Here is a 27,167-nt window from a genome sequence, read left to right as displayed (position 1 = left end):
TCTATTGCAACCCCCTCGTTTTGTGTAAGAAAATATCAAGAACCAAAAGAGCCATCACTGCCAAGCTCACACAGTAGGGACTAGAACCCATGCATCCTTATTTTTAGTCCAGCATGCTTGCTGGACTGTCACCTCTAGCTCAATCTTAAGAGTTAATCTTAAACAAACACCTTGGGTGACAAACTTAGTTGCATGTTTAGAAGTAAATACTAAGCAAAATATTTTATTCTAATATGAATATGGGCGGGACATTTATCAAGGAAATGGTATACCAAAGAAAGACGTTTAAATTTAGGTTATACAATTTAAAAACACATACATGAATAAATCCAGCATATTTTTTGTCTATTTCCACAAGCTGTTGATCAGCCTTGTTCCTCATAGCTGGTTCCGGGTCTGTTCCCATGGCAATTAAATACGGTACACACTAAAATAAAAATAAAGGTATTCTTTTAGTATAAATAAATAAAAGATTTATAAGACATCACAGCAGTAAAAGCTCTATATGATCATGACATGTTAAAACTCACTGTATACCTGGGATATATATATTTAGCTTTATAGGCCTTCCTATAAATGTCATGTCTTAGTGTTCTTTTAAAAATGACGGATCTTCCCTTAGATTAAATTATCTTAAAGCAAAAAAAAAAAAGCAATGAAGCATCAGCAAAAATATTGATGTGGTGAAACTGAAACAATTTCATTGTTTCATTGTTACCTTCAGTAAAGGTTCTTTAAACATAAAGAGCTCCTACACTAAGATTATCCATTTAAGATTATGACATATAATACAAATATATAATCCAGTAATTTTTCAAGCTTGACTGAATTTGCTATGTAAAGATAACATAGAACACAAAGTAATTTGTCTTCCATATTCAAAACTAGGAAAATATAAATTCTTCCACAATACTGATTTTATATAGGGCTTTAATGATCAGACAGTCTGACAGCTAGTATTTTGTTAATAGCAATATCCACTGGATTTCTGAAGTCAAGAAACACCAATACTATGTTAAAAGAATCTGAACGAGTGGTGAGACCTGAAAAGAACAAACAAAAAACAGCTTAAAAATGAATAAATAAAAGCACAGCACTAACTTTTCTGAAAAGGACGATCATGGATTAAATCCTGAATCGGGGGAGAAAGTCCATAAAGAATATTACTGGCTTGGGGCACCTGGGTGGCTCAGTTGGTTAGGCATCCGACTTTTGGTTTCAGCTCAGGTCATGATCTGAGGGTCATGAGATCGAGCCCTGCATGAGGTCCATGCTCAGTGATGAATCTGCTTAAGATTCTTTCCCTCTCCTTCTCCCTTCCCCTCTGCTCCTGCCCTGATTTCCATTCTCTCTCTCAAATACATAAAAAATAAAATAAAACCTTTATTTTATTTTTTTAAAGATTTTATTTATTTGAGAGAGAGAGTGAGAGAGAGAGAGAGAGAGGCACAAGAGGGGGGAGCGGGAGAGGGAGATGCAGACTCCCCGCTGAGCAGGGAGCCCAGTACGGGACTCGATCCCGGGACTCCAGGATCATGACCTGAGCCAAAGGCTCAACCAACTGAGCCACCCAGGCGCCCAAAATAAAACCTTTAAAAAATAAAAGAATATTACTGGCTCAACTGGCAAAATCTGAAAATGGACTGTATATTAGGTAAGATTGCATCCATGTTATATCTCCTGAATCTGATCACTGCATTATGGTTTTGTAAGAGACTGTCCTTGTTCTTAGAAAATATATATATGCTGAAGTGTTCAGAGGTAAAGAATTATTGTGATATCTCAAAATTACTATCAAATGATTCAGAAAGAAGTGTGTGTATGGTGAGAGAGATAAAGTAAATGTAGCAAAATGTTAGCAAATACTGAATGAATACAGGTGCAGAGAATATAGGGGAGTTTGCTGTACACTCTTGCAATATTTTCGTAAGTGTGAAATTTAAAACAAAAGTTTAAAAAAGCACGTATAATAATAAAAAGCATAACCAACTAAGGCCATTCAGAATACCAGCAAAGAGTCCTAAGTATCTCAAAAATTCAAGAGTCTCAACATACTATTGTACATTTTATTATGTGATCTTGATGATGATGACCCTGAGTCATGAACCAGCTAAATATTCATTAGTATGTTTTATTTCAGGACATAGGGAAGAACATAGCATATTCACTTATAGCATATTTTAGGAAAAGTGCTATAACAAATAGCCAAAAAATTTTTTTAAAGGATATAGGCTTTTGGTTATTTAATAAATTCCCTTCTGTAGCCTATGGTACTCTCCTGAACATGTCAGATGGGTGGTGTATACACTACTACATCAGCATTAGTTGCCAATCCTTAGTAACACTGATATGTCTTTATTATGTCAGTTAGTCCTCATACCAATGTTTTGAGGTATTAGGTAGTTGATGTTACCTCCAATTTACAGATGAAGGAACTGAACTTAGATAATATAATTTACTTTTCTATGGACTAAAACCCACCCTGCTTAACAGTTACACAATACTCTTATAACCCCAGTTAACTCTCTTGACATTACAGGCTATTGGTTCTTAGGGGAGAATAGTCAATATGGATTAAAACAAATCATCCCTACTTAGAGAATTGATTATAAGTTCATATTCTACCAATATTAACTGGAAATTTATTCAAGAGACAAAGTTTTGAGTAGATGGGTATTTTACAGTAATGACAACCTAGGAGAGGGATTCTTAAGCGTTTAGGACAAAAAACTTAACAAGTTGAATAAAGAACTACTATTCTCTAATCACAATGTCATCAAATGATAACAAATTTGGCTCTTTTAGTAAAACATACTTACCTGAACTGGATGAATGAGACCTTGGTTTAGGGTCAATGCAATGACATTCAGGGCAAAGTGGCGTACACTTGATTGGGTGTGAAAAAATGCTTCGAGCACCTGTTTGAGGTAAAGCTGCATGATGGAACTACTCATCCCTGAGGATACATCACCCATTTCTTTTAGATCTTCCTGTTTTGCAACTTTCTTCCCTATAAAAGGAAGTAAACATATTAAGAATGTGTATATTAACTTTATGAAATACACCAAATTAGGCCACAGCCAAAAGCACAAAAACTGTAGCTAGTGCTTTGGCTCAATGGCTCTTCATCTTTCTTGTGTGTATGTCTCTGTCAGAGGCACCTTTGAGAACATGAGGAGAACTATAATTTCTATCCTCCTGCAAAATGTTAATGTCTGCACATACATTAAATTTTAAAAACTATTTTAGGGAGTTTATAAATACCCTAAAGCCTAGCTATGGACTTAAGGACTCTTCTTTAACAGAATTTCTTCATATAATAGATAAAGAAATTCAGGTGTCTGAATTAAAAAACAGAGAGTATCCTAACTGTAGCCACACTGTGAAATTTAAAAATAAATTTTTACTTACAGTCTCTATCTGCTTGTTGCATCCTTGTATCCTCTTCTTGTAGGTAGGTCTGGAGGTTTTTTAACACTTGTATTTTTAAATTTACTGAAGAGTTCTTATCAGATAAAATGTTATTATATAGATTTTTTACCTCTTGCTCAAACATTAGACTTGGATGCTGAATAAAGGCAAATCCTAAAGAGAGAAAAAAATATTTGACATATTCATATTAAAATTATATATAATACTTAATGAAAATGTTGATAAATTATGTAAAGAGCTCCTTATTTCAAAAATTAAAACTTAAAATGACTGGAAGAATATATATGCTAGTGGCCTTACCCAGAGAAGTATAAGAGCAGGTACTTCTTTCCCCATGAATTAAAAACAAGAAATTGCATTTCAAAGGAGAATTTCACACAAGAGGAAACCTTGAGGAGGGAGCAGGGCCTAGTGGCTAGGGGAGTGGATTAGGAGTCAGGTGTCTTGGGTTCTATTCCTGGTCCACCACTGACTTGTAGTGTGACCTTGGGTGAGTCACATAATCTCTCTGTGCCTCAATTCTCCATCTGTAAAATGGGGACAATAATATTTACCACCCACCTACCTCAAAGGGATGTTTTCAGGATTTAAGAGGTAAAGTCTGCAAACATTTTTTAGATCCCTAGCAGAAGGTACTACATTGGCATTATTAAAAAATAATATATATTTATCCAGTTGATGAAACAGAATAATTCTAGAATAAACTTGACTAACAATATCTTCCATTTATTTTTTATGGCATTATAATAAAGCCACAATGCTGAATCTTATAACCATAAGTTAATAAGTAGCAAAATAATACTATTCATGTTTATTTATACAAAATGCTTATTTATGTAAGATGAAGATCTTTAATGATATCAAGTATTACTGATGTCAAATAACAAACTAAACTCAAAGCATAGAGTGATCAGGTAACTAATCCAAGGTCACACAGTATAATAGAGCTATGGCCCAAGCAAGATGTCATTTATTAACTGGTCTAGAGGCACTATTTTCTACATAGTGCTAATTTTTCAAGTTAAAATTTGCACTATTTGTTCTCTGAATTAACACTGTAAGTTTTGCCACTTCACATAACTTATGTCCAGACTGAATATTAAAAGGTACACCTTTGGCTTGAAGGTAACACTATAACTCCCTAAAGTAAGTGATATCTGAATTTTTAGTAGATTTGCTATATGTAATTTTCTGAAAGGGATGAAGGAGTAAGATACTAAGATTTAAATTTATTTAAAGAAATCAGGAAATACTTAGTGAGGTTTGGGTAACTAAAAATTTATTACTCACTTTTGTTCAAAAGACTAATATAAACAATTGCTCATGCATATTAAATTGTAAAACTTGTTAATGCTACCAAAATAAAGTTTCTCTGATGAACAGAGAAGTTACGTGACTTGCACAAGGTCACCCAGAAAATCACTGGCTGAGCCAAGAATGGAACCCAGGTGTCTTAACCCCCAGTCCTATATTTTATATACCAAATCCTACTGTGAATAGAAACATATTTAAATAAAACAATAGTTTAGACTCACATTATTGCAAAATTTGTTCAACCTCTCAAACAACCAAAACTATAAAGAAATTTAGACTTAACTTACCTAGACCAATGATGGCTTTTGTTTGTACTTCTTCATCTGAATGTTTTGTAAAATACATCAATAGTTCAAGTACTTTATCCTTTATATTAACCTAAGGGGAAAAAACCACATTCAAGGGTATGAAGAAGAGTAACTTCGATCAGTTTTCAACTATAAAGGAAAAAACCTAAAAGCAAACAGTGAGAACTTCCACACATGAACTTTACTATAAATCACCAATTTATAAATCCATAGATTTTAGAACAGTGACATTCAAAATAAAAGTCTGTGACAAAGAAGTTTGTGTAAGAATACAAATTAACATCCTGTTCCTTCATTGAGAAAATTAAAAAAAAAAAAAGTCAGCTGCTTACCCAGTGTGCCTACAGTTACAGAGCTGATAGAACTTGTATAAGCTTCTTGTTATAAACCAGTAACAAACAGTTTGTAGATCAGAGGCTAATCTGAGGACCATGTTTTGGGTTGCACTGCTTCAGAATTCTCATTAAACCAGACTACTCTACTCTAATGCTGCTTTCATCCTGGGTCATTAGTAGTTTTCAGTTCACAGGGTCACACAGTCCTATTTTTTATAGCATACTAAGTAATTAATATTAGAATCTTTACCTTACTGTTGCCTTTAAAATCCTCTAGATCAAAATCAAAATGCCGACACAGTGCTCCAACAGTGAAAAGGGATCTGAGAAGTGCTGGTTTGTTTGTTAGAAGTGAGGTGTTATTTGGGTCTTCCTGGTGCTGACTTTTTAATTTTGAAATGGCACCTATTAAGATAAGTAATATTTATTTACAAGAAACCTTTTATCCTTGAATTATTATCTTTAAATAATTACTCCTAAGTTGTTATAATTAAATTTTACTAATGGTTCTAAGTATCACCCAAATCTAGAATTATGAGGGCATACCTTATAGCCTAAAAGAATTAATAGAAGAAAAAAAAGATATTTAAATTTTATTTTACATAGTGGGCAAAAAACTTACCAACATTTAATATGAGGTAAATTTCTGAAGGAATTACATTGAATTCTTAAGGAAATACAAAAGATACTAGAAAATACTGCTTCTGAGAATGGACCAGAGGACAATCACACCTCTTAAAATTCCCTCGATGCTGTCTTTATCAGATGTGTTTTTCTTTTTCTTTTAAAGATTTTATTTATTTATTTGATAGAGAGAGATACAATGAGAGAGGGAACACAAGCAGGGGGAGTGGGAAAGGGAGAAGCAGGCTTCCCGCCGAGCAGAGAGCCCGATGCGGGACTTGATTCCAGGACCCTGGGATCATGACTTGAACCAAAGGCAGATGCTTAATGACTGAGCCACCCAGGTGCCCAGATGTGTTTTTTATTAAAAAGGAGCTATATATACTACAGGATGTAGAAGGACAATTTTAAAGCCCAGGCATTGAACTTACCATAGTATCTATTGAAACAGGCCCACACAAATTTAAAATTTTGTGTCACTTTATTTACAACTGCCCCTAGACAGCTCACACAATGTTGCACTACCTAAAAGATACAGAAAATGTTACAGTTTAGACAAAAGTTAAAGACAAAGGTAAAAACATATGATTTAGTTAGCATTTTATACTAATCGATGCGAGATGGTAAAATGAATGCTTACAGTCATGCCATACTTGATGATAAGCTTCATTAGATCTTCTTCAATAGTGGCAAGGAAAGTTTCACTTGGATGCTCCATCAGTGGTACAACCAGCTCTAGGATTTTTGCAACATTGCAGATAACCATGAAATCATTTTGTGTCTACAATGATAAAATCAGTGCTTTATGAATATCAAAATCTAACAAGAAACATATATATCTTTATGTATTTGGGGGCTGAGGTATTACATATGTAAAGTTTCAGTTGAAAAAAAAAAGACTATTAGAAAAGAGTTTTTTTAAGGTATGGAAGGAAGAACATCAGACAGTGTCAGGAACCTGGATTCTAGCTCTGCTAACTTACCATGTAACCTTTGGGTCACTTAATCACAAAACTACAGTTATTCTTTTTTTCCCCTAAAATGTAACACAGGCCAATTCTGAACAAAGGTGTTTAAATATTAACTGAGCATTTTACTAAGATTGATACTGTTTTTAAGATTAGTATTTTTCAAACTGGTGTACGTTAACCTAGTAGTTCTCAATTGGGGGGTGAGTTTGTCCCCACAGGATATTTGGCAGTATCTGGAGAAATTTTTGGTTGTCACATTAGAGGACTTGGGGGGGGGGGGGGGTACTACTGGTATCCAGTGGATAGAGGCCAGGAATACTGTCAAGAATCCTACAATGCTCAGAATAGTTCTTGACAACAAAGAATAATCTGGCCCTAAATGTCAATTCTGCTGAGGTTGAAAAGGCTTGTGTTAATGCTTTTTCTGATAGATGAAAATACAGAATCCCAGAACTAAGTATAAGACTTCTTTAAGATCTGAAATATTAAATTTCTAATTTTAAAAAAAGGTTAGAACATTGATTAAAAAGCAGTTTAAAAAAAAACAGGTAGAACATTAAAAAAAAAAAAACAAAAACCCAAAAGGTTAGTAAAGAATTTACAATAAAGTCTCTTTCACAAAAAAAAAAGTTTCTTTCCACCCACTATCCTCCAGTCACCCAGTTCCCTTGTCCTAAGGCAACCAAAGTTACAAGTTATTTTTGTGAAGTAAGGCATTCAACATTTTTTACCTAGTCAAGTTATTACTCTTTAGTCTTAGCAACAGGTTACTGACACTCATTTTGGACTCTTTGAGCTGATTACCTCTCACTAAATAAAAATATTCCCACCTTACATTCATCCATCTTTTCAGCATACCCACAGGATTAAATAAAAACATAAGATGAATACTCTAACACAGAAATCCTGTCATTTCCTGCCCTCTCCCACTCCCACTTCCTTTAAACAATAGATGGATGAGTAAAGTGGTCTAGGGATGAAGAGTTTTTGTTAAGATAAATTCATCTGAGAATCATAGCTAAAATTTTACTTTGAAACTACCCTTAACATTTCTGGCCTAGAAAGTCAAGTACAAGAAATAACTTAAAATCGAGAAGAAAAATTTAAAGAAAGACAGAAATCGTGAAGGAAAAGAGAAGAATATAATACTAAGAAAAATACCTGAAATGACTATAACATAAGATGCTTCAATATCTAAAAAACTTAAGAGTAAAGAGTTTTCAAAATAGGAAAGAAAAGCTCCACAATTCAAAGGTTTTAAAATGGTCAAATGATATAAATAGTCAAATCACAGAGAATTAAGTACAACTGGTTAATATCATAAAAAAGATGCTCAACCTTCTTGGATATCAGGGAAGGGAAAATGAAGCAACAATGAACTATTCCTTTACACCTGACTGGCAAAGAATATAAAAATGACATAGACTGTCCTATACTGGTTTCCAAAGAGGCTATAAAACATGTCCACCAGCAATTTGGAAAAATCTATTAAAAAAACCAAAACCCAAAACCAAAACCAAAAGAACATTCCCTTAATCTAACAAGTCCATTCCTTAGGATCTATCCCAAAGAAAAAAAAAAGCACCACTATTTAAAGGTATATGAATAGCAATGTTTATTAAGGAACTGTTTGTAGTGTCTATCAATAGGAAACAATGTAAAAACCTGCCAAAATGGGAAATGGTTAAATAAATCATAGGACATCCATCAGATGGATAATGTATACATATATATGTATGTATTAATATGATATGTATATAACATAACTTGATTTTAAAAAACTGGTCAACCGGTTATATATGGGTGTGTGTGCACAATTACAGAAGCAGGGATATAGTATGTAAGGATACTCCAGGTTGTTCATCCTGAGATGAAGAAGAATAAAGATGGAGGGAGGTAGGATACAGAAAACAAAAAAATTTAAATCTGTCTAGCATATAGGAGATGGCCTTATTTATATAAAACTTTGTGTGTATGTGTATAAAACTTTCCAACATTCATCCTTCCCTTTAGCATACCCATAGGATTAAATAAAAAATATATTTATAGATCCTTTTTAGTTCATGAGCATGACGGTAGAGTGTTCACACTGTTATGTGACATGTGCCTCCCTCAAACCTTGTTACAACCTCGGCACATTACCCGTCTGACATGATTAAAAAAATATCTATGCACATACATGTGTACACACACACACATAAAAATTATACAAAATGCTTTCAAAGTAATCTTGCTTCAAAGTAATATTGGTTCAAGCAAGGCCTATTCATGCAAGTTGTATTATAGACTAGTTCTTAGAAGCAAAACAGACATGGGGTTAAATTCTAGCTTTGGGACTGGTCAGCCGTATGACACTGGGCAAGTCATTTATATTCTCAAAGCTTTAGTTTCTTATCTGTAAAAATGAGATAGTAACGATACCTACTTCACAAGGTAAATGAGCTAATGCATGTAAAATTCTCCGTAGTACTTGGCACTGTGCTCAATAAATATTAGCTATTATTACTGGCATAGATTACATATTAATCAATTTGTTTCTGGATCTAATACAAGCCCTGAAGACAGAATTAGGATCCCAGAAGTATTATATGTTGTTTTTATATATTTATGTTCTGGTACTTTCCGCAGTTAAAATTTCTCAGGTTTTTCATCTAGAACTTGTTAATTTAGATCACCAAAAAATGAGACCTTAGCAGCAAAGCAAATCTAATAGAGAAAACAGTTAAAATTAGTTCCTTAGGAACACTGGGAACATAGTAAGTAAAAAAATTATTTACATTTTAAAGTTTTTAGACTACTTCAAAATTTAGTGTTTATAATAAGCCACTTAACTCACCATCCTGTCATATAAATTGTTGGACTATTTTACATTAGCAATGTTTTATTTGATTTTCACATTTAATCTTCGAAAAACAGAGTACATGCAACATTAACTTAAAACCACCACCTAACATCTCTGATTGACTAGATTTTCCATATTCAACATATTGATGTATTATAAAGTAAGTATGATATACTCATAAGAAAATATATTGAAATGACAAATGAAAAGCAAATTTAGAATCCCAAAGACAGTACATTTCTCAATGAGAGGAACTCTGCCTCATTCACCTTTGAGTAGCAGTAGTTACAACATTTAGTAAGCATTTACTGAGGGTTTGACCTGAGAAGCTTATGGAGGAAATGAAGCCTGAACTTCATTTATAATACATCAGAAAAAAATAAAATAAAAACAATATAATACATCAGAAAAATGATGTCTGTAGATAACTTGCCACAAATACTAGAACATATATTTGAGTACATGACACAGTTGATCAGTCAGTGAAGCTGTGGACGACACAATGTGAACTCTAAATTGAAAATACTTACTACATGGTAAGACAGAAAAGTAGGACAGCTCTATACTTACACTACATTTAGTGGTAAGGTATGGCTGCATAGTCATGGCATGTTTAACCATGAGCTGAGGTCTTATTTTGCTGAATAAGAACAAAGTGGTTATGCAAGCTACCAATCTTCCAGAATTCACACCTTTATTGTCAGAGTCTGGAAAAACAGAAATAAGATACTAAAATATGACAAGGCAGTGGAAATTATACAATTATTTAAATTACTCAGTATCACCCCCTGAATTGATTTAGTACATGCTTCAATAAAAGATTAGCATTTCTTATGATGCTAGACTTCCTACACTTTTTTCTTTTATTATACATATTACATATATTAAGTATAAAAGACAAAGAGGCTGTGCTATGGAAGGCAAATTTTACACTAAGGGGTGTAGGACTGAAGTTAAAAAGTGGAATGGAAGCTAAGTTTAGGGATGGGTTTTTGGGAATAAACATGGTGTTGCTTATATCTAAAAATGTATGGAAGTAAGTATGGGAGAGTTAGCAAAGGGGGACAAAAACAAATTAGCTGAGGTGATACTGTGTTTGAGGGTACTGGGAAAAAAAGATGCTACCATGGTAGAAGAATGTTAAAAGACTGCAGTGACAAATTAAGAAGCTGGACCAGTGCTACATCAGAAAGGTAAACAAACTACTGCTCCAGTGGGAGGAAAATGCTGCTAGTTAGGAGATACAGTGGTTCTTAGGAGGCAAATCAGTTTTTAGAAGAGATCAGCAATTTTTCAACACTGACAACAGTATCACCCTTAAAATCTAGGATAGGCAAAAATAGGGGAAACAGAACTAGGAGATAAAAAGAAAAAGAGGTACACATGGAAAATGAAAAAAAAAATTAAAGAAAAGAAACTGCGTAAAAAATATAAAGGATATCAACAATTTCCTTAGGTGCCATAATGGTACCTCTGTAAGGCTCCCAATTCTGGAGAATGACCAAGGCTGACTATTGTTTCTCATCAATGTACATTAGGATATGGGAAGTAATGTTAGTCTTGGGTGCTTTAAGCAATAGATTATCAATTATTACTTTTACAGTTTTATATGATTACTTATATTCTGATTAATAACCTCAAATTTGTGACTGGTAAATAACATAATAGATAATATAAAATATTAAGTATTTAAGGAATTTGTCAATTTAAAAAATATTAACCGTTTTATCTAGCTCAAGATTAAATACATTTTATATAACAATTATAAATGATATTAGGAATGTACTACAAATCTTTTAAAAACATTTTTATCATAGTTAAAACAATTTCATTTTGAGAGAAAATTTTATATCATTTAAGAGATATCAAACAGTTTTTGGATGAGTGCAACTAGCTAAATACATATTAGCACCTGGACTTTTATGTCTGTTCAACATAACATCTAAAATTATATGCTACTGAAAGATGTAGAAGAGATGAGGCCTATGCTTTTATTATACTTCTCTAAATAATCTTAGTCAACCTAAACAATATAATCTAGGATGCAACATCAAACAAAAAACCCCCTTCATTTAAAAGTGAAATAGTTAATTATTAGGCTAAGCAGAACCAGAAGCAAATTGAGAAATGTGCCCAAAGTATTTTAAAATATCTTACAAAATCAACTTAATGACCAATATATAAAATGTCTTACCAGCTAGAGATTCCTCATATTTAAGAATGTGCTCAACTAGGTTATCAACAAGTTGAGTACAAGCTTTCTTCACAGGTTTATATGAGGAATCCTCTTCAGACTTCAACAACTATATATGTATATATATAAAAAAAAAAAATCCCGGTATAATTATTCATTAGGCAATAATAATATAAATGCATTAAATGTGTCCATAAAAAGCTTTTCAGTTTGTCATTAACAATTAATATGGAAAATGCAAATAAATAAACAAAAAATATAGAGCAAATGTTTTAAAATATCTTATAAACCAGTAATTTATAAATACTTTCAAACAATGTTAGTATGAAGTATTTAAACTGCTGTGTGTAGGACCTGAGGTAGGATATGAGAGAAATGAGAAAGGTGACCTTCCTTAATGCTCAGTGCTAGCTGGATTATTTTAAAGAATTAGAATTCCATTCTTCATTATTTCAAGTCCTTTGATAGCTCAAAAAAGTATGAGTTAATTACATTTTTTTTATATAATTGTAACTTCATCTGAATTGCACCTTCAATTTTATAATTATAAAACATAAGGCTAGATTTCTTTTCTGTATTATCCTTTGCCAACTTATTAATAAACAATGTAAGAAAAGTGTTAGGAATGATGAGATGAGGAGAAAAGATCAGTCTAACTATAGCCAAAAAATAAAACAAGTTCAAACTTTTATAATCATAGGTCAATTGTAAAGTCATCTACGGTGTATTTGTTTTGTTAATATAGACTAGCTAATACAACTCTGGAGATATTAAAGAAGTTGAAATGTGTATTTGATTTTCATGAAGAGTTCCCGTGCTGTCCAATATAACTTGCTGCAGTGATGGAAATGTTCTTTATCTGTGCTGTCCAGTATGGTTGCCACAAGACATATGCAGCTACTAAACACGTGAAATGTTGGTAGTATGACTGAAGAATTAAAATCAAATAAAAACAAAAATTCAAATTAAGTTAAAAAAACACATGTGGCTAGTATTGGATAGCTCAAGTTTAAACTTTCACTACAAGATGCACAAATGATTAAAACAATTGACAGCAATCAGTATAACATAACACATATGTTGCCCCCATCCTCTTCAATTTAAATAAATCAAAAAAGAAAATTCCAATTTTCAGTTTCAACTCTGTACAGCAAATTCTACTTGTCCTACTCCATAACTCAATTCCTTAAGCAGCTACTAAAATCACATGCTAGCCTTTTCCAGGCAGGAGCAGAAAACGATCCCCTCTTCCTTATTTTTTCTTTCCCCTCTCCAAGAGATCAAATATACATAAAAGTATAAATCCTAGATTTTGGTTCATGACACACCATTAATACTGCTATGTGCTCTTTTGTTTACTTATAAAAATATTGTACTATGAACCCAACTCAAGAACAAGAATATTTCCATGGACTTTTATTTTCCCAATGTGTTCCTTCCCTTATTCCATCTTCCTGTATCACTTCAAGGTAACCACTATCAGGAATTTTAGAATTTCCTTGCTTAAAAAAATTTGTAAGCTGTATACTGTTTATACTTTTGCCTGATTTTCAACTTTCTAAAAGGTATCATGCTAGATGCAGTTTTCTGGGACCTGCCTTGTTCACTCAACATTATGTCCCTAACTGTAATCCAGGTTGTTGCAAATGACTGTATTTTATTCATTTTAACTGATAAGCAACAGGCTACTGTGTGTCCATACTGCAATTAATTTAGCTATTCTGAAGACAGGTTAATTACACTTTTTAGTGGCATAATGAGCATTCTTTTAGTTGTCTCCTGGCACACATATGCAAGATTTTCTTGGGTATATACTTGAAGTGGAATTGTTAGGTCACAGGTTATATAACTGTTCAATTTTATGCTGTATTTTTTCAAATTGGTTGTAGTATTAATAGTTTAAGAGATACTGTTTAATCCATCTCTTTTCCATTATTTGTTATCATCTGACTTCTCAATTTCTGCCAATCGAATGTAAAACGTAGTCTTGATTTGTATTTTCCATATTATTAATGAAGTTGAACACTGTATAGGCCATATGTGCTATTTCTCATATGAAATGCCTATTCATGACTTTTACTTATTTTCCTACTGGGACTCTTGCCTTACATTAGTTTATAGAAGAGGAGTTCACATATTCTTAATAATGATCCTTTTTTCCATGTTTCATGTGTGTCAAGTATCGTTTCCCAGTTTGTGACTTGTGTTTTTGCTTTAAGATGTCTTTTGATTCAGAAATGTATTCCCTTTCAACACAGTGAAATTTATCAATCTTTTAAGGTTAATGGTTTTGGAACTGAAGAAATCTTTCCTTACAGAAAGGTCAAAAATATATTCACATATATTATCTTCTAAAGGTTTTAAAGATTTTCTTTAATCTATATGGAGGTGATTACTGAGTGAAGTAGGAATCAATTTTTTTTTTTAAGATTTCTTTGAGAGAGAGAGTGCGCACGCACGCGGGTGCGGGGGTAGGTAGGGGGAAGGGCAGAGGGAGAGGGAGAAAGAATCTCAAGCAGGATCCCCACTGAGCACGGAGCCTGACATGGGGCTCGATCTCATGACCCTGAGATCATGACCCGAGCAGAAACCAAGAGTTGGACACCTAGCCAACTGAGCCACCAAGGGGCTCCAGAAGTAGGAATCAATTCTTAAAAACAAAAACAAAATACCTTATGGATAGCCAATTGTTCCAACCCCATTTACTGAGAGCTCCATTCTTTCCCCATTAACTGCAGTGCCACTTCTATTTTTTAAGTATATCCTAAATACGTGGAGGCTTATTTTTGGGCTCTCCATCTTGTTCTATTGGTATATTTAGTACCACACTACCTTAACTACTGCATCTTTAAAAATAAGTCCTTAGAAATGACAATTATTTTTAGTTCTCTGCTTTTCCACATATATTTTACAATCACCTCAACATATCTGAGGACTATTTTTTTCTTTTATTTATTTTTTTTAAAGCAGGCTCCACACCCAGCATGAAGCTTGAACTCACAACCCTGAGATAAAAAGTAGCATGCTCTACCGATTGAGCCAGCCAGGTGTCCCTTGACGACTATTTTTTATTTTGATGAGATCTCTAAACATATTCCCATTTTGCATGATTTTCATTTTAGGTTTATAGTTATTTTCTGTCAGATTTTATTCCTAGTTTATTAGAAGTTATCATTCAAAGTTATTACATTTTATCAAAAATTTTTCCTGTGTTCCCTGGAATGATTACTTATTTCTTCTTCTTTAGTGTTAAATCATACATACACACTGATGTTAAGCCAGCCGTATGCTTATATATGCATAAGTGCATGTATATACGTATACATATGTATACATACACACACATCTGTATCCATCTTATTTTTGATGTATTTCAAAGTAAATTGTAAACGGTATACTCTTTTTTTCCCTTTGAGATAAAATTTACACAAAATGAAATGTACAAATCTTTAGTGTTCATTTCCTCAGTTTCATTAAGTGCATTCGCCATTAGAACTCAAACTCCTATCAAAATACAGAACAGTGATCTACATCTTTAGCTTATATCAGAATCATCTGGAGAGACTATAAAATACAGAATGGTGGGCCCACCCTGAGAGTTACTGGGTAACTGAGTAAATATCACTCAAGGACTTAATTTTTTCGCCTGGGAAAGAGGTTAGACTTTTAGAACCACTGATAGAGACTTTTACCATCATCCTTGAAAAGTTCCCTCATGTTACTTCCCAATCAATCCCTGACCCCCTGCAATCACTCTTCTGAGTTTTTCCAATACAGATTAATTTTGACTCTCCTAGAACTTCCTATAAATGGAATCAGAACATGTATTCTTCCGTGTGAGGCTTCCTTCACTCTGCATAATGTTTTTTATTATTCACCTAAGTTGTATTATCAACAGTTTGTTCCCTTATGATGTGGAATACTATGAAACTGTGTGGATATATCAGTATTTTTACTCATTCACTGGTTGATGGACAGTATTTGATTATAAACAAAACCAAATTGCTCCTTCAACACTTTAGAAATCTCCTCAGCTTAAATATCCAATTTCATGCTTGAAGTTCTACCTTTCACAAAACACTAGAACAAGGACACAATTCAGTCAAGTTCTCTGCCACTTTATAACAAAGACAGCTCTGTTGTCCAATAGCATGTTTCTCATTTCCGTCTGAGACGCATCAGAATGGCCTTTACTGTCAGTACTTCTACCAACATTCTGTACATGATTATATGTATTCTCTAAGAAGACAAAAGCTTTCTCTACAGCTTCTTTTCTCTCTGAGCCCTCACCAGAATTGCCTTTCAATGTCTCTTGAAATATCAGCTTTTTCTAGTATGCACATCAAAACTCTTCTAATCTCTACATATTCTCCAGTTCCAAAGCCACTTCCACATTATTTGTTTTCAGCCGCATCTTACTTTTTGGTACCAATTTCTGTCTTAGCTTGGGCTGCTATAACATATACTATAGACTAGGTGGCTTAAACAGAAATTTATTTCTCATAGCTCTGGAACTTAGGAAATCTAAGACCAAGGTGCCAGCATCATCTGGTGAAGATCCTTTTCCTAGCTTGCAGATGACAGTCTTCTTGTATACTTATATGGCAGAGAGCAGAGAGAGATCATCTCTCTTGTGTCTCTTCTTAGAAGGGCATTAATCTGATTCACAAGGGCTCCACCCTCGTGATCTAATCATCTTCCAAAGGCCCCACCTTTGTATCACACTAGGGATTAGGCTTCAACATACGAATTTTGGAGACACACAAACATTCTGTCCACAGCATTCTCTGAGGAATCCTCCTGAGGAAGGAGTCCCATACTCTATGGAAAATATACTGTTAATTTTTTCCCTAACCTTCCCCAAAGGGACCTATGGTCTTTCATCAGGTTAACTGTACATTGGAGAAAAGGAAATGATCAGACCTTTTAGGGATTATTAGATGCTGGTTCTGAACTGGCACTAATTCCAGGAGACCCTAAAGGTTCCTTTAGGGTAGAGGTGGAGTTTGGAGGTCTTGTGGTCAATGGAGATATAACTCTGGTCTGTTTCACATTGAGTCCAGTGGGTCCCCAAACACATCCTGTGATTATTTCTCAGTACCAAAATGAAAAATTGGAATAGATATACGCAGCAGCTGACAGAATCCCCACATTGGTTCTTTGATCCATGCAGTGAGGGCTATTATGGTGGGAAAGGCCAAGTGGAAGGCATTCCCACGAGGAATGTTTTTACCCAGGAAAATAGTATATTGAAAGCAATACTACATTACTGGAGGGGCTGTCAAGATTAGTACTATCATCAAAGACTTGAAGGATGCAGAGATGGTAATTCACACCACCTTCTCATTCAACTCACTTAACTGGCCTGTGCGGTAGACAGGCAGCATTTTGTTCTTACTGGAACAGACACTCTGGATACAGACTTGCCTTCCCTGCATGCAGTGCTTCTGCCAAAACTACTACCTGTAGATTTATAGAATGCCTTATTTACTGTCATGGTATTCTACAGAGAATTACTTTTGACCAATGAAGCAAGTGGCTTGATAGAACATGGAATAGACTTTTGAAGAGTTACATATAGCACCAGATACATGGCAATATCTTGCATGGCTGGGGAGAGATTCTCCAGAAAGCTCTATATGCTCTGAATCAGCATCCAATATTTGGAGCTGTTTAGCCCACAACCAGGATTCACAGACCAGAAATCTGCAAGGGGTGGAAATGGGAGTAGCATCACTCACTATTACCTCTAGTGACCCGCTAGCAAAATTTTTGCTTCTGGCAACTTTATGCTTTGCTGACCTAGAGGTTTTAGTTCCAGAAGGAGCTTCCACCAGGAGACACAACAATGACCCCACTGAATTGGAAATTAAGATTACCAACCAACTACTTTGGGCTCCTCATGCCTCTGAATCAACAGGCAAGAAAGGGATTAGGGTACTGGCTGGAGTGACTGACTAGACTACTACTCTATAATGGAAGCAAGGAAGAGTATGTCTGGAATATAGGAGATCCCTCAGGGCAAGTCTTAGTATTACCATCTCCTGTGATTAAGGTCAATGGAAGACTATACCAACCCAACCCAGGCAGGACTACTAGTGGTACAGACCATTCAGGAATGAAGTCATGGGTCACCCCACTATGAACCAAGACCAGGTGAGGTCCTTGTTGAAGGGAAAGGGAATAGACAGTGGGCAGAAGAATGCAGCCATGAACACATTACAAGGTATAGGAACAAAAACTTTAACTGTCATGAGCATTTCCTACTTAATTTTTTCCTCTTATTCCCTTACCATAGAACATAAGAGGTACTGACTTCCTATCATAGTATATTTAAGTCATGGGATATCAAGGAGAAGAGTAAATATCACTCAAGGACTTAATTTTTTCGCCTGGGGAAGAGGTAAGTGCATTTTCGGTTGTATGCAGGATAGCTGTATCATGTTAGGTGTAACTATGACCTTGTTACTGTTTTTTGGACATGAAGTATGGTTAAAGAGATGTATATAGGTGCCAAGTTGACAAAGTGGATTTGTGATGGTTAATTTTATGTGTCAGCTTGACTGGGCCATGGAATGCCCAGTTATTTGGCTAAATATTACTTCTGGATATTGGTGAGGATGTTTCTAGATGAAATTCACATTTGAATTGGTGGACGCAGTAAAGCAGACCATCCTCTCTAATTTGGGTGGGTATCACACAAGCCATTGAGGGCCTGAACAGAACAAAAGGTGGAGGAAGGAAGAAACTGACTATTCTCTGTCTGAGTTGGGACATCAGTTTTCTCTTGCACTCCAACTGGGATTTATACCATTGGCTACCCTGGTTCAGGCCTTCAGACACAGACTGAACTACACCAGTAGCTTTTCTGGACTTCTAGCTTGCAGACAGCAGATTTTGGGATTTAAGAGCCTCCACAATTGCATGAGCCAATTCCTTATAATAAAACCTTTTCTCTCTCCTCTCAGTATCTTGTTAGTTCTGCTTCTCTGGAGAACCTTAGTACATGACCCTTCCATGTCAATCCCTGGCCCTCTGCAACCACTCTTCTGAATTTTTCCAATACAGACTAGTTTTTGCCTCTCCTAGAACTTTATATAAATGGAATCAGAATATGTACTCTTCTGTGTAAGTCTTCTTCACTCTGTGTAATGTTATTATTATTCACCTAAGTTGCTGTATGTTTCAGTAGTCTCTTCCTTTAAGATGTAGGGTACTATTAAATTACATGAATATATCAATTTTCCTATTCATTCAATGGTTGATAGAGTATTTGACTAAACTTTAAGGACATCTTGTTTTAGATTACAAAGGCCAGGAACACATGAAATATAGGTTATTCAAGTTTTTTCAACTACCTGTATTTTCTGTTTTAAAGATTTTATTCATTTATTTGAGAGAGAGAGAGAGAGAGAGAGAGCAGGCGCGCTTGAGAGAGAGCACATGTCGGGGAGGAGAGGGGCACAGGGAGAGAGAGTAGCAGACTCCCACCTGAACAGGGAGCCCGACATACATGGGGCTTGATCCCAGGACTCCGGGATCATGACCTGAACCCAAGGCAGATGCTTAACCCACTGAATCACCCAAGCGCCCCACCTGTATTTTCTTATAAATTAAAAAAGGACCATGGTCTTGGTTCGTAAGCAATGAAAATGAGTGGCACTAGAAAATCAATTCAATTTTTGTGTACCTGTCATAGGGATATGATAGTGGTTTAAATTAGACTACTTTATAGAAATAAAAAAATACAAGGACTTTCATGATAGAAATTTTTCTTTCACATGCTACTGAAAAATGGCAAAAAAAAGCTATGAATTCATTAAAGGTTATGAAGGCAATGAATCTGCATACATTTAAAGTGTGTATGTATATATAACATATTAACAAAATTATTCAGTTGGTGGACAGTTTGGTGCATGCCTGATTTTGAAGCTATAGTACTCTAAGTTTCCCTAAAAAAACAAAGAAACCACATTCCATGAGCTGAGAATCACTGATCCATAAACTCACTCAACATACAAATAATAAAAATGAGAAATAGTGGAAACTGAATGGAGTGGAATGTGTATATGAGCTCATGTGGAAATAGTTGAAGTGTGTTAATTATTTTTTTTTTAAGATTTTATTTATTTATTTGACAGAGAGAGAGGGGGAACACAAGCAGGAGAGCAAGAGAGGGAGAAGCAGGCTCCTCACTGAGCAGGAAGCCCGATGTGGGGCTCAATCCCAGGACCCTGGGATCATGATCCAAGGGGAAGGCAGACACTTAACCAACTGAGCCACCCAGGTGCCCGAAGTGTGCTAATTATTCTTTAAAAAAAATATATATATATAATTCTTTAATTATATATTAAAAAAATATATATATATATATTTTAAACTCTACCCCCAGTGTGGGCTCAAACTCACAACCCCAAGATCAAGAGCTGTATGCTCTACCAACTGAGCCAGCCAGGCGTACCCATGTGCACTAATTATTCTTAACTCAAGAATTTCCAATGATTCTAGTAGTCCATTCTCTATATCCTTCCTAGCCTCTCTTAAAAGTTATGCATACATGTTGTTATAACTGCTATAACTGTTACATGCATCTATAATAAATATTTTTAAGCTTTATTTCTTTCATTAAACTAAATTCTGCTAGTCTAGTGACTGTATCACAAAGTCACAGTGTAACTGATAAACTGTTGTCAGAAACTAAAGTAAAATTAGACAATAGGGAGAAAGGACTGAATGAACAACTAGCTAAAGAGGACTAGAAAGTAAAGATATAAAGAACACAGAACTTACTGCTAAGAGATTATAAATCTAGTCATCTCCTTTCTGCTTCTAACTTGCCAATAATACATATGGATATTATCTTAGATCCTTTTTTGGAATACTAAATAATGACATTTCTGATAGTGACAATTAATTCGTACTCACTTATTGTAATTATCAGATGAAACATGTGGTTGTAGAGTCCTTTAGAAATTATTATGTCCCATCTGGAATGGCTGACACAAATATAACTAAGATGGTCACAATGCTTTGTAATATATAGCTAATTATTTGACTTAGGAGGGAAATGATATCAAATATATTATGTAAAATTATGAAATAAAAGATGATATATGGAAGATGATTTAGGAAGAGAACCTAAGATATTATAGACTGAAGAACATAAGCAAATACCATGAAGATGTTTAAAAAAGGCATCTTAAAAATTTTTTTAAAAGCAACCTATTACTGCACACCATCAGATGGCTAAAGTTAAAATGAATGACAAAGGGAGGTGGGAGGGATGGGGTGGCTGGGTGATAGACATTCGGAAGGGTATGTGCTATGGTGAGCGCTGTGAATTGTGCAAGACTGTTGAATCACAGACCTGTACCTCTGAAACAAAGAATGCAATATATGTTAAGAAAAAAAAAAAAAGAAGGTAGCAGGAGGGGAAGAATGAAGGGGGGGAAATCGGAGGGGTAGACGAACCATGAGAGACTATGGACTCTCAGAAACAAACTGAGGGTTTTAGAGAGGAGGGGGGTGAGAGGATGGGTTAGCCTGGTGATGGGTATTAAAGAGGGCACGTTCTGCATGGAGCACTGGGTGTTATGCACAAACAATGAATCATGGAACACTACATCAAAAACTAATGATGTAATGTGTGGTGATTAACATAACAATAAAAAATTAAAAAAAAAAAGAATGACAAAACCAAGTATTGGTGAGAATGTATAACACTGGAACATTGCTGGTAGAAATACAAAATGGTTCAGCGATTTTGGAAAGAGTCTGGCAGTTTCTTACTCACATGACCCAGCAATCACACTCATACAAATCTACCCAAGAAAAATAAAAACACACATCCACACAAAAACTTGCACACGAATATTCATGGCAGCATTATTCAGAAAAGTCTAAACTGGAAACAGAAATCCATAAATTTGTGAGTTCATAAAGAAATTACCATACATCTGTACTACTGATAATAGTCAACAGTAAGAATGAATAAAATATTAGTATACCAGCAACATTTTGCTAATTAAAAGAAGTCAAACACAAAAAAACTACATGTTGTATGTATGATTCCACTGATATGAAATTCTACAAAAGGCATAACTGTAGTGACAAAAAGTAGACAGGTGGTTTCCCAAGGCCAAGGGAAGAGGACCAACTACAAAGAGTCACAAAGAAGCTTTGAAGGGTGATATTCCGTATCTTGATTGTGCCTCAAGAAAATAATTTTAATGACTGTTAAAAATATCATTAAACATACAGAAATAAACAGAAATAAATGGACTTAACTAGACAATAGATTGTTGATATAATCAAACAGAAAAAATTTATTTCAAGAAGGGCTTTTAATGGGGTGCCTGGGCGGCTCAGTAAGTTGAGCATACGACTCTTGATTTTGGTGCAGGTCATGATCTCAGGGTTGTGAGATGGAGCCCGCTTAAGATTCTCTCTCTCCCTCTCCCTCTGGCCCTCCACCCCCTTCAAAAAAAAAAAGAAGACAGACTTTTAATAATATATCTTTAGTAAGCTATAGATAAAAAGAAACGCAAAGCAATCTTAAAAACTGTATCCAATAATGTTATTGTTAATATAGTAGGGCAAAGCAAGTAAGAAATTATGTTCCTTTCCTTGGGAACCAAGATTTTTAGCCTAAAGGAAAGAATAAAACCAAAGAAATAGACTTTCATAATAAAAAATTTGAATAAAACAATCAATATAAATCTTGATTTATTTTTGCCTTTCTAAAAAATACACATTTTTTAGCTCTACCCTCTGGAAAAGGCCCAAAGCTATGATAACCCATTAGCAAAGAACATCTGCAGCATCCAAATCCAAATTAGGGCTCTTTGGAAAAATGGCTGATTTCAGGTTTGGGGCAGAAAATGTGCAAGTTGAGTCTAGGACATCTTGTAGAGGCAAAAGTGATTGGGTTACAAAAGAGTAATAAGGTTGTATCAAAAGGATACAAGACCAACCTGAAAGGGCTACCACTGGGCAAAGATGGGACAATCTGAACTTCAAAAAGACTTATGATTACAACGTTTTAAATATAAAGACAGGGCAGCTGGGTGGCTCAGTTGGTTAAACGTCTGACTTGATTTCGGTTCAGGTCATGATCTCATGGCTGTGAGATCGAGCCCTGCAAAAGGCTGGCGCTGGGCATGGAGCCTGGTAAAGATTCTCTCTCCCTCTCCTTCTGCCCTTCCCCCTCCTAAATAAAATAAAATATAAAGACATACAAATCTGTTCATTTACACTGATATTAAAAAAATGAACAAACTCATTATAATAGGTACACCAGGTTGACAACATCTAAACTGAAAGATCACTGAAAGTAGGATAAACAAACATGTGCCTCCTGATGTGATGCAGTAATATTCAGCATCATCTATGAAGTATCTTGTCTCCTACTCCCAAAACTGAACTTCAATATTATTAAGGCTCTAGATCTGAGAGTCTACAGAAAAAAAATAAATAAATAAAATAAAAATGGTGAATAGAGGAACAACTTAAATGACACCAGAAGGAAAACATCTATGAAATCTAGAATGTGGGACATTCTATAGGAAAACATAGAAGTGGCATGAAAAAAAAGAGGGGTGAGGGGCCGACTATCATAGATTAAGAGAAGAGACTTAAGAGCCATATCAACCAAAGCAACTGCAAACCAAATATACAAATACATTTTTGAGACAATCAGGGAAATACGAACATTGAATAAGTAATTAGATATTAGGGAATAACTTATTAATGTTTATTTTGATATAGATGATAATGATATTCTGGTTACTTTTTAAAATTTCTGTTAAAGATAGACATTAAAATGTTTATGGTGAAATGATATAAAGTATGGGGTTTGCTTTAGAAGTATTATAACCAAGAAAAAATAATTTAAAAAAATATAGGGGCAGGATTAGAGATAAAATAAGATTGGGAAAATGCTGATAATTTTTGAAGCTGGGTGATGGGTACTTCTATCTATTTAAAAATTTCTGAAATAAAAAATTCATAGGAAGATAAACATTTCCATAATGAGATTTTTAAAGAATAACAATTATGGTTTAATTCTGTACTATTATAGGAAATTCTACACATTTTTATAACATGTCAAATAATGTAAATATGTATTTAATGCAATCTGTAAATCTGTAGATTTCATGTCTAACATTTAAATTAAAGGGATAAGAAAAAAATAATTATCTGGAAGGCAGAGAAGATAGAATTTCAATTACTGATTTAGAAAACTTACTTATAACAGGCAATTGAATAATTGATTAAATAGGGATATTAACCAACACATTCAGACTAATATACTGAAATAATAATAATAATAAATGTTCTCCCTCAAAAGACAAATTCTTAAAAAATAACTGAAAAGTTTCTTTTAAATCATAAAGCTTACAAAGAACTGACCTTCTATTAAATTTCATGTTATTTGTTATCAGGAGTCAAAATAACACTCACGTTTTGAAGGAGTTGCTCAAACCAGTCATATCCAGTATCTCTGCATGCTGCAACCTAAGCGGGAAAATATGGTGAAACTATCAAAATTAGAAATTTATTTAAAATCTGAAAAACAAAACAAAAACCAAGCCTTTGCTATGTTTTAGCCTGAGGTATATAAATGTCTCAATGCTCTCATTTAAAAAAGTATTTTTAAAGTAAACTGTTCTTTTAGTAAACCAATAATTTACTAATGCTAAACAATTTTATTTTAAAAACACTTTAGAAGATATTCAAGAAATTAATGTATTGAAATTAAATAAGGTATTACAGGAAAGGTGGATGGGAGGATGGGTGAAATAGGTGAGGGGGATTCAGGAGTGCATCTGTTGTGATGAACACTGGGTGATGTATGGAAGTGTTGAATCACTATATTGTATACTGGAAACTTATTACACTGTATGTTAACTAACTAGAATTAAATAAAAACTTAAAAAATATATGATATTACATTTTGAATTATAACTTCAATTAGAAAAATCTGTAAGGTTTAAAACAACACAAATAGAAATGTTTGCTTATTATTTTCCTTCTAGGTAGCAGATTTAAAGACATGAGTGAAACAGAGATGAACTTGTAAAAAACTTATGTTCAAAACATAAAAAGTATTCTGGGTCAAAAAAGTTTATAGGTTATGTATATAATTAAACATAATGAAACTAATCTTAACTCATGTTTTCTGAAAAAGTACTATCTCATTTGAGGTTGCTATCCCTAAGCTACTGTTACCTATTCATCCACTTCTCCTCCCCCTCTCAGTTTTCAGTCAGTGGAGGAATACGGAAAATTTCAGTATCAGTGCTTATAAGTAAGTAAACGAATGCCAAGAAGTGGTTATGTAGAAATACCAATCTCGTCTTCTTTGCAGCCCTTGAGTATCTCCAGAAATGTAAAGTAAGGGAAGTACAGTTGACCCTGAACAATGCAGGGTTTAAGGATGCTGACCCCTTGCACAGTTGAAAATATGTGTATAACTTTAATTTCCCTAAAACTTAACTTTTAATAGTCTACTGCTGACCCGAAGCCTTACCAATAACAAAAACAGTTGATTAACACATATGTTGTATAATATATGTATTATATACTATACTCTTACAGTAATGGAGTAAGCTAGAGGAGAGAAAACAGTAGTAAAAAAAATCGTAAGGAAGAGAAAACTGTATTTGCTGAAATAAATCCGTGTATAAGTGGACCTGTGCAGCTGAAGGGTCAACTGTAGTATTAAATGTCAAGATTAAGCAAATATCTCATCATTGTCTCTCTCTTTGTATGAGGGGGTAGGCCTAAACTAGGTCTGCACCCACAGGGACCACACCTTTGTTTGAGTCCTTACCACATCAGTGATGTTTAAAATTTTCCTTGTCATTGCTTCTTTGTCATTGTGTGGAGTTGGAGTAAACCAGAGTTTTTGGAATGTTTCATTTACTAATTTCTAGAAGAAAGAAAATTTCAAACTACACAACTACAACAAACATGGCAAAATTCTCAATCCCAAATTCTCATTAAAACCCAAAACAAAGTTGGGGCACCCGACTGGTTCAGTCACTAGAGCATGCAACTCTTGATCTCTGGGTCATGAGTTCAAGCCCCATGGTGGGCAAAGATTAAAAAAAAAAGTCCCAAACAAAGCTATAAATAACTAATCAAAACATAAACTACCATGAATTTTTGGCATGAATTTCTCAGTTTTTAAAAACAATCATCAATTTCTTAAATTTATAATCTTCTTCAATTGGTAAGAATTTTATTTTTTTATTTTTTATTTTTTATTTTTTTAAAGATTTTATTTATTTATTTGAGACAGAATGAGAGAGAGAGCACATGAGAGGGGGGAGGGTCAGAGGGAGAAGCAGGCTCCCCGCCGAGCAGGGAGCCCGATGCGGGACTCGATCCAGGGACTCCAGGATCATGACCTGAGCCGAAGGCAGTCGCTCAACCAACTGAGCCACCCAGGCGCCCAATTGGTAAGAATTTTAAACAGGTGATACTATGCCTAGCCTAGGAAAGCTGCATAGCACACCCTCAAATGTTTTTGATCAAACTAAAAAATATTTTTACTACTTTTGGGGAGAAGTTGCTAAAAACAAACACAAAAGCAAATATAGGGACAATCATATACACATAAATTCTTTAATGAACAAGATCAAACTTTCAAAGAAGTATTTATTAACTTAGAAAACCAAATACATACCACTTGAAAATTAATTTGATAATAAACTTCCTGCATATAATGTAATCACTACAATGACATTAAATATTATAATTCAATTAGTTGAGAGATCAGATTTTATTTATGTAAGATCTAGAAATAAAAATGTAAGAAAGTATGGGTTTTTTGAATTTATAATCTAAAAATGTTGACTCACTTGTAAAGGTTTTATAAGTCATAGTTTACATATATACCAACAAAATTTAGATACAATAAACATTAAATTATTTAAAACACTAATGAAAAAGGAATTTTAAAGTAGTCACCATTTCATCTTACCTTAATGCCCTCTTCATCATTGACTCTGCGAATCATTTTTACACACATTTCTGTAATTTTTGGAAATGTTGGTTGTTCAATACAGATGTCTCTTAGAATCTTTATTACCCTTTTCCTGACACTGATACCAGTATCCTAAGAACAGAAAAGTATTTTTA

At 34.2% G+C, this 27,167-nt stretch overlaps 1 protein-coding gene and 1 non-coding gene across 5 annotated transcripts in view; one reads left to right on the top strand and one right to left on the bottom strand.

The window, feature by feature from the left end:
- The window catches only part of LOC118006502 (nipped-B-like protein), a 205,924-nt gene that overhangs the window by 11,098 nt on the left and 167,659 nt on the right, over positions 1-27,167 (bottom strand). For all 4 annotated transcript variants that reach the window (XM_034999188.1, XM_034999187.1, XM_034999189.1 and 1 more), the window contains 12 exons: positions 27,010-27,144; positions 25,855-25,953; positions 24,483-24,536; positions 12,021-12,129; positions 10,397-10,533; positions 6,654-6,794; positions 6,445-6,538; positions 5,640-5,794; positions 5,034-5,124; positions 3,412-3,585; positions 2,820-3,010; positions 320-427 (listed from right to left, as the gene is read on the bottom strand). In XM_034999188.1, coding sequence (XP_034855079.1) covers positions 320-427; positions 2,820-3,010; positions 3,412-3,585; positions 5,034-5,124; positions 5,640-5,794; positions 6,445-6,538; positions 6,654-6,794; positions 10,397-10,533; positions 12,021-12,129; positions 24,483-24,536; positions 25,855-25,953; positions 27,010-27,144 — 1,488 coding nt within the window. The remainder of the gene's footprint in view (positions 1-319; positions 428-2,819; positions 3,011-3,411; positions 3,586-5,033; positions 5,125-5,639; positions 5,795-6,444; positions 6,539-6,653; positions 6,795-10,396; positions 10,534-12,020; positions 12,130-24,482; positions 24,537-25,854; positions 25,954-27,009; positions 27,145-27,167) is intronic.
- LOC118006588 lies at positions 9,034-9,136 on the top strand. The gene has a single exon (XR_004678125.1). It is a non-coding gene; the product is annotated as a small nucleolar RNA U13 (small nucleolar RNA).

Source organism: Mirounga leonina, unplaced genomic scaffold (assembly GCF_011800145.1).
Source record: "Mirounga leonina isolate KUSES-001 unplaced genomic scaffold, KU_Mleo_1.0 Mir_97, whole genome shotgun sequence".
Lineage (NCBI taxonomy): Eukaryota > Metazoa > Chordata > Mammalia > Carnivora > Phocidae > Mirounga > Mirounga leonina.
This window is presented reverse-complemented; position numbering and strand designations above follow the sequence as displayed.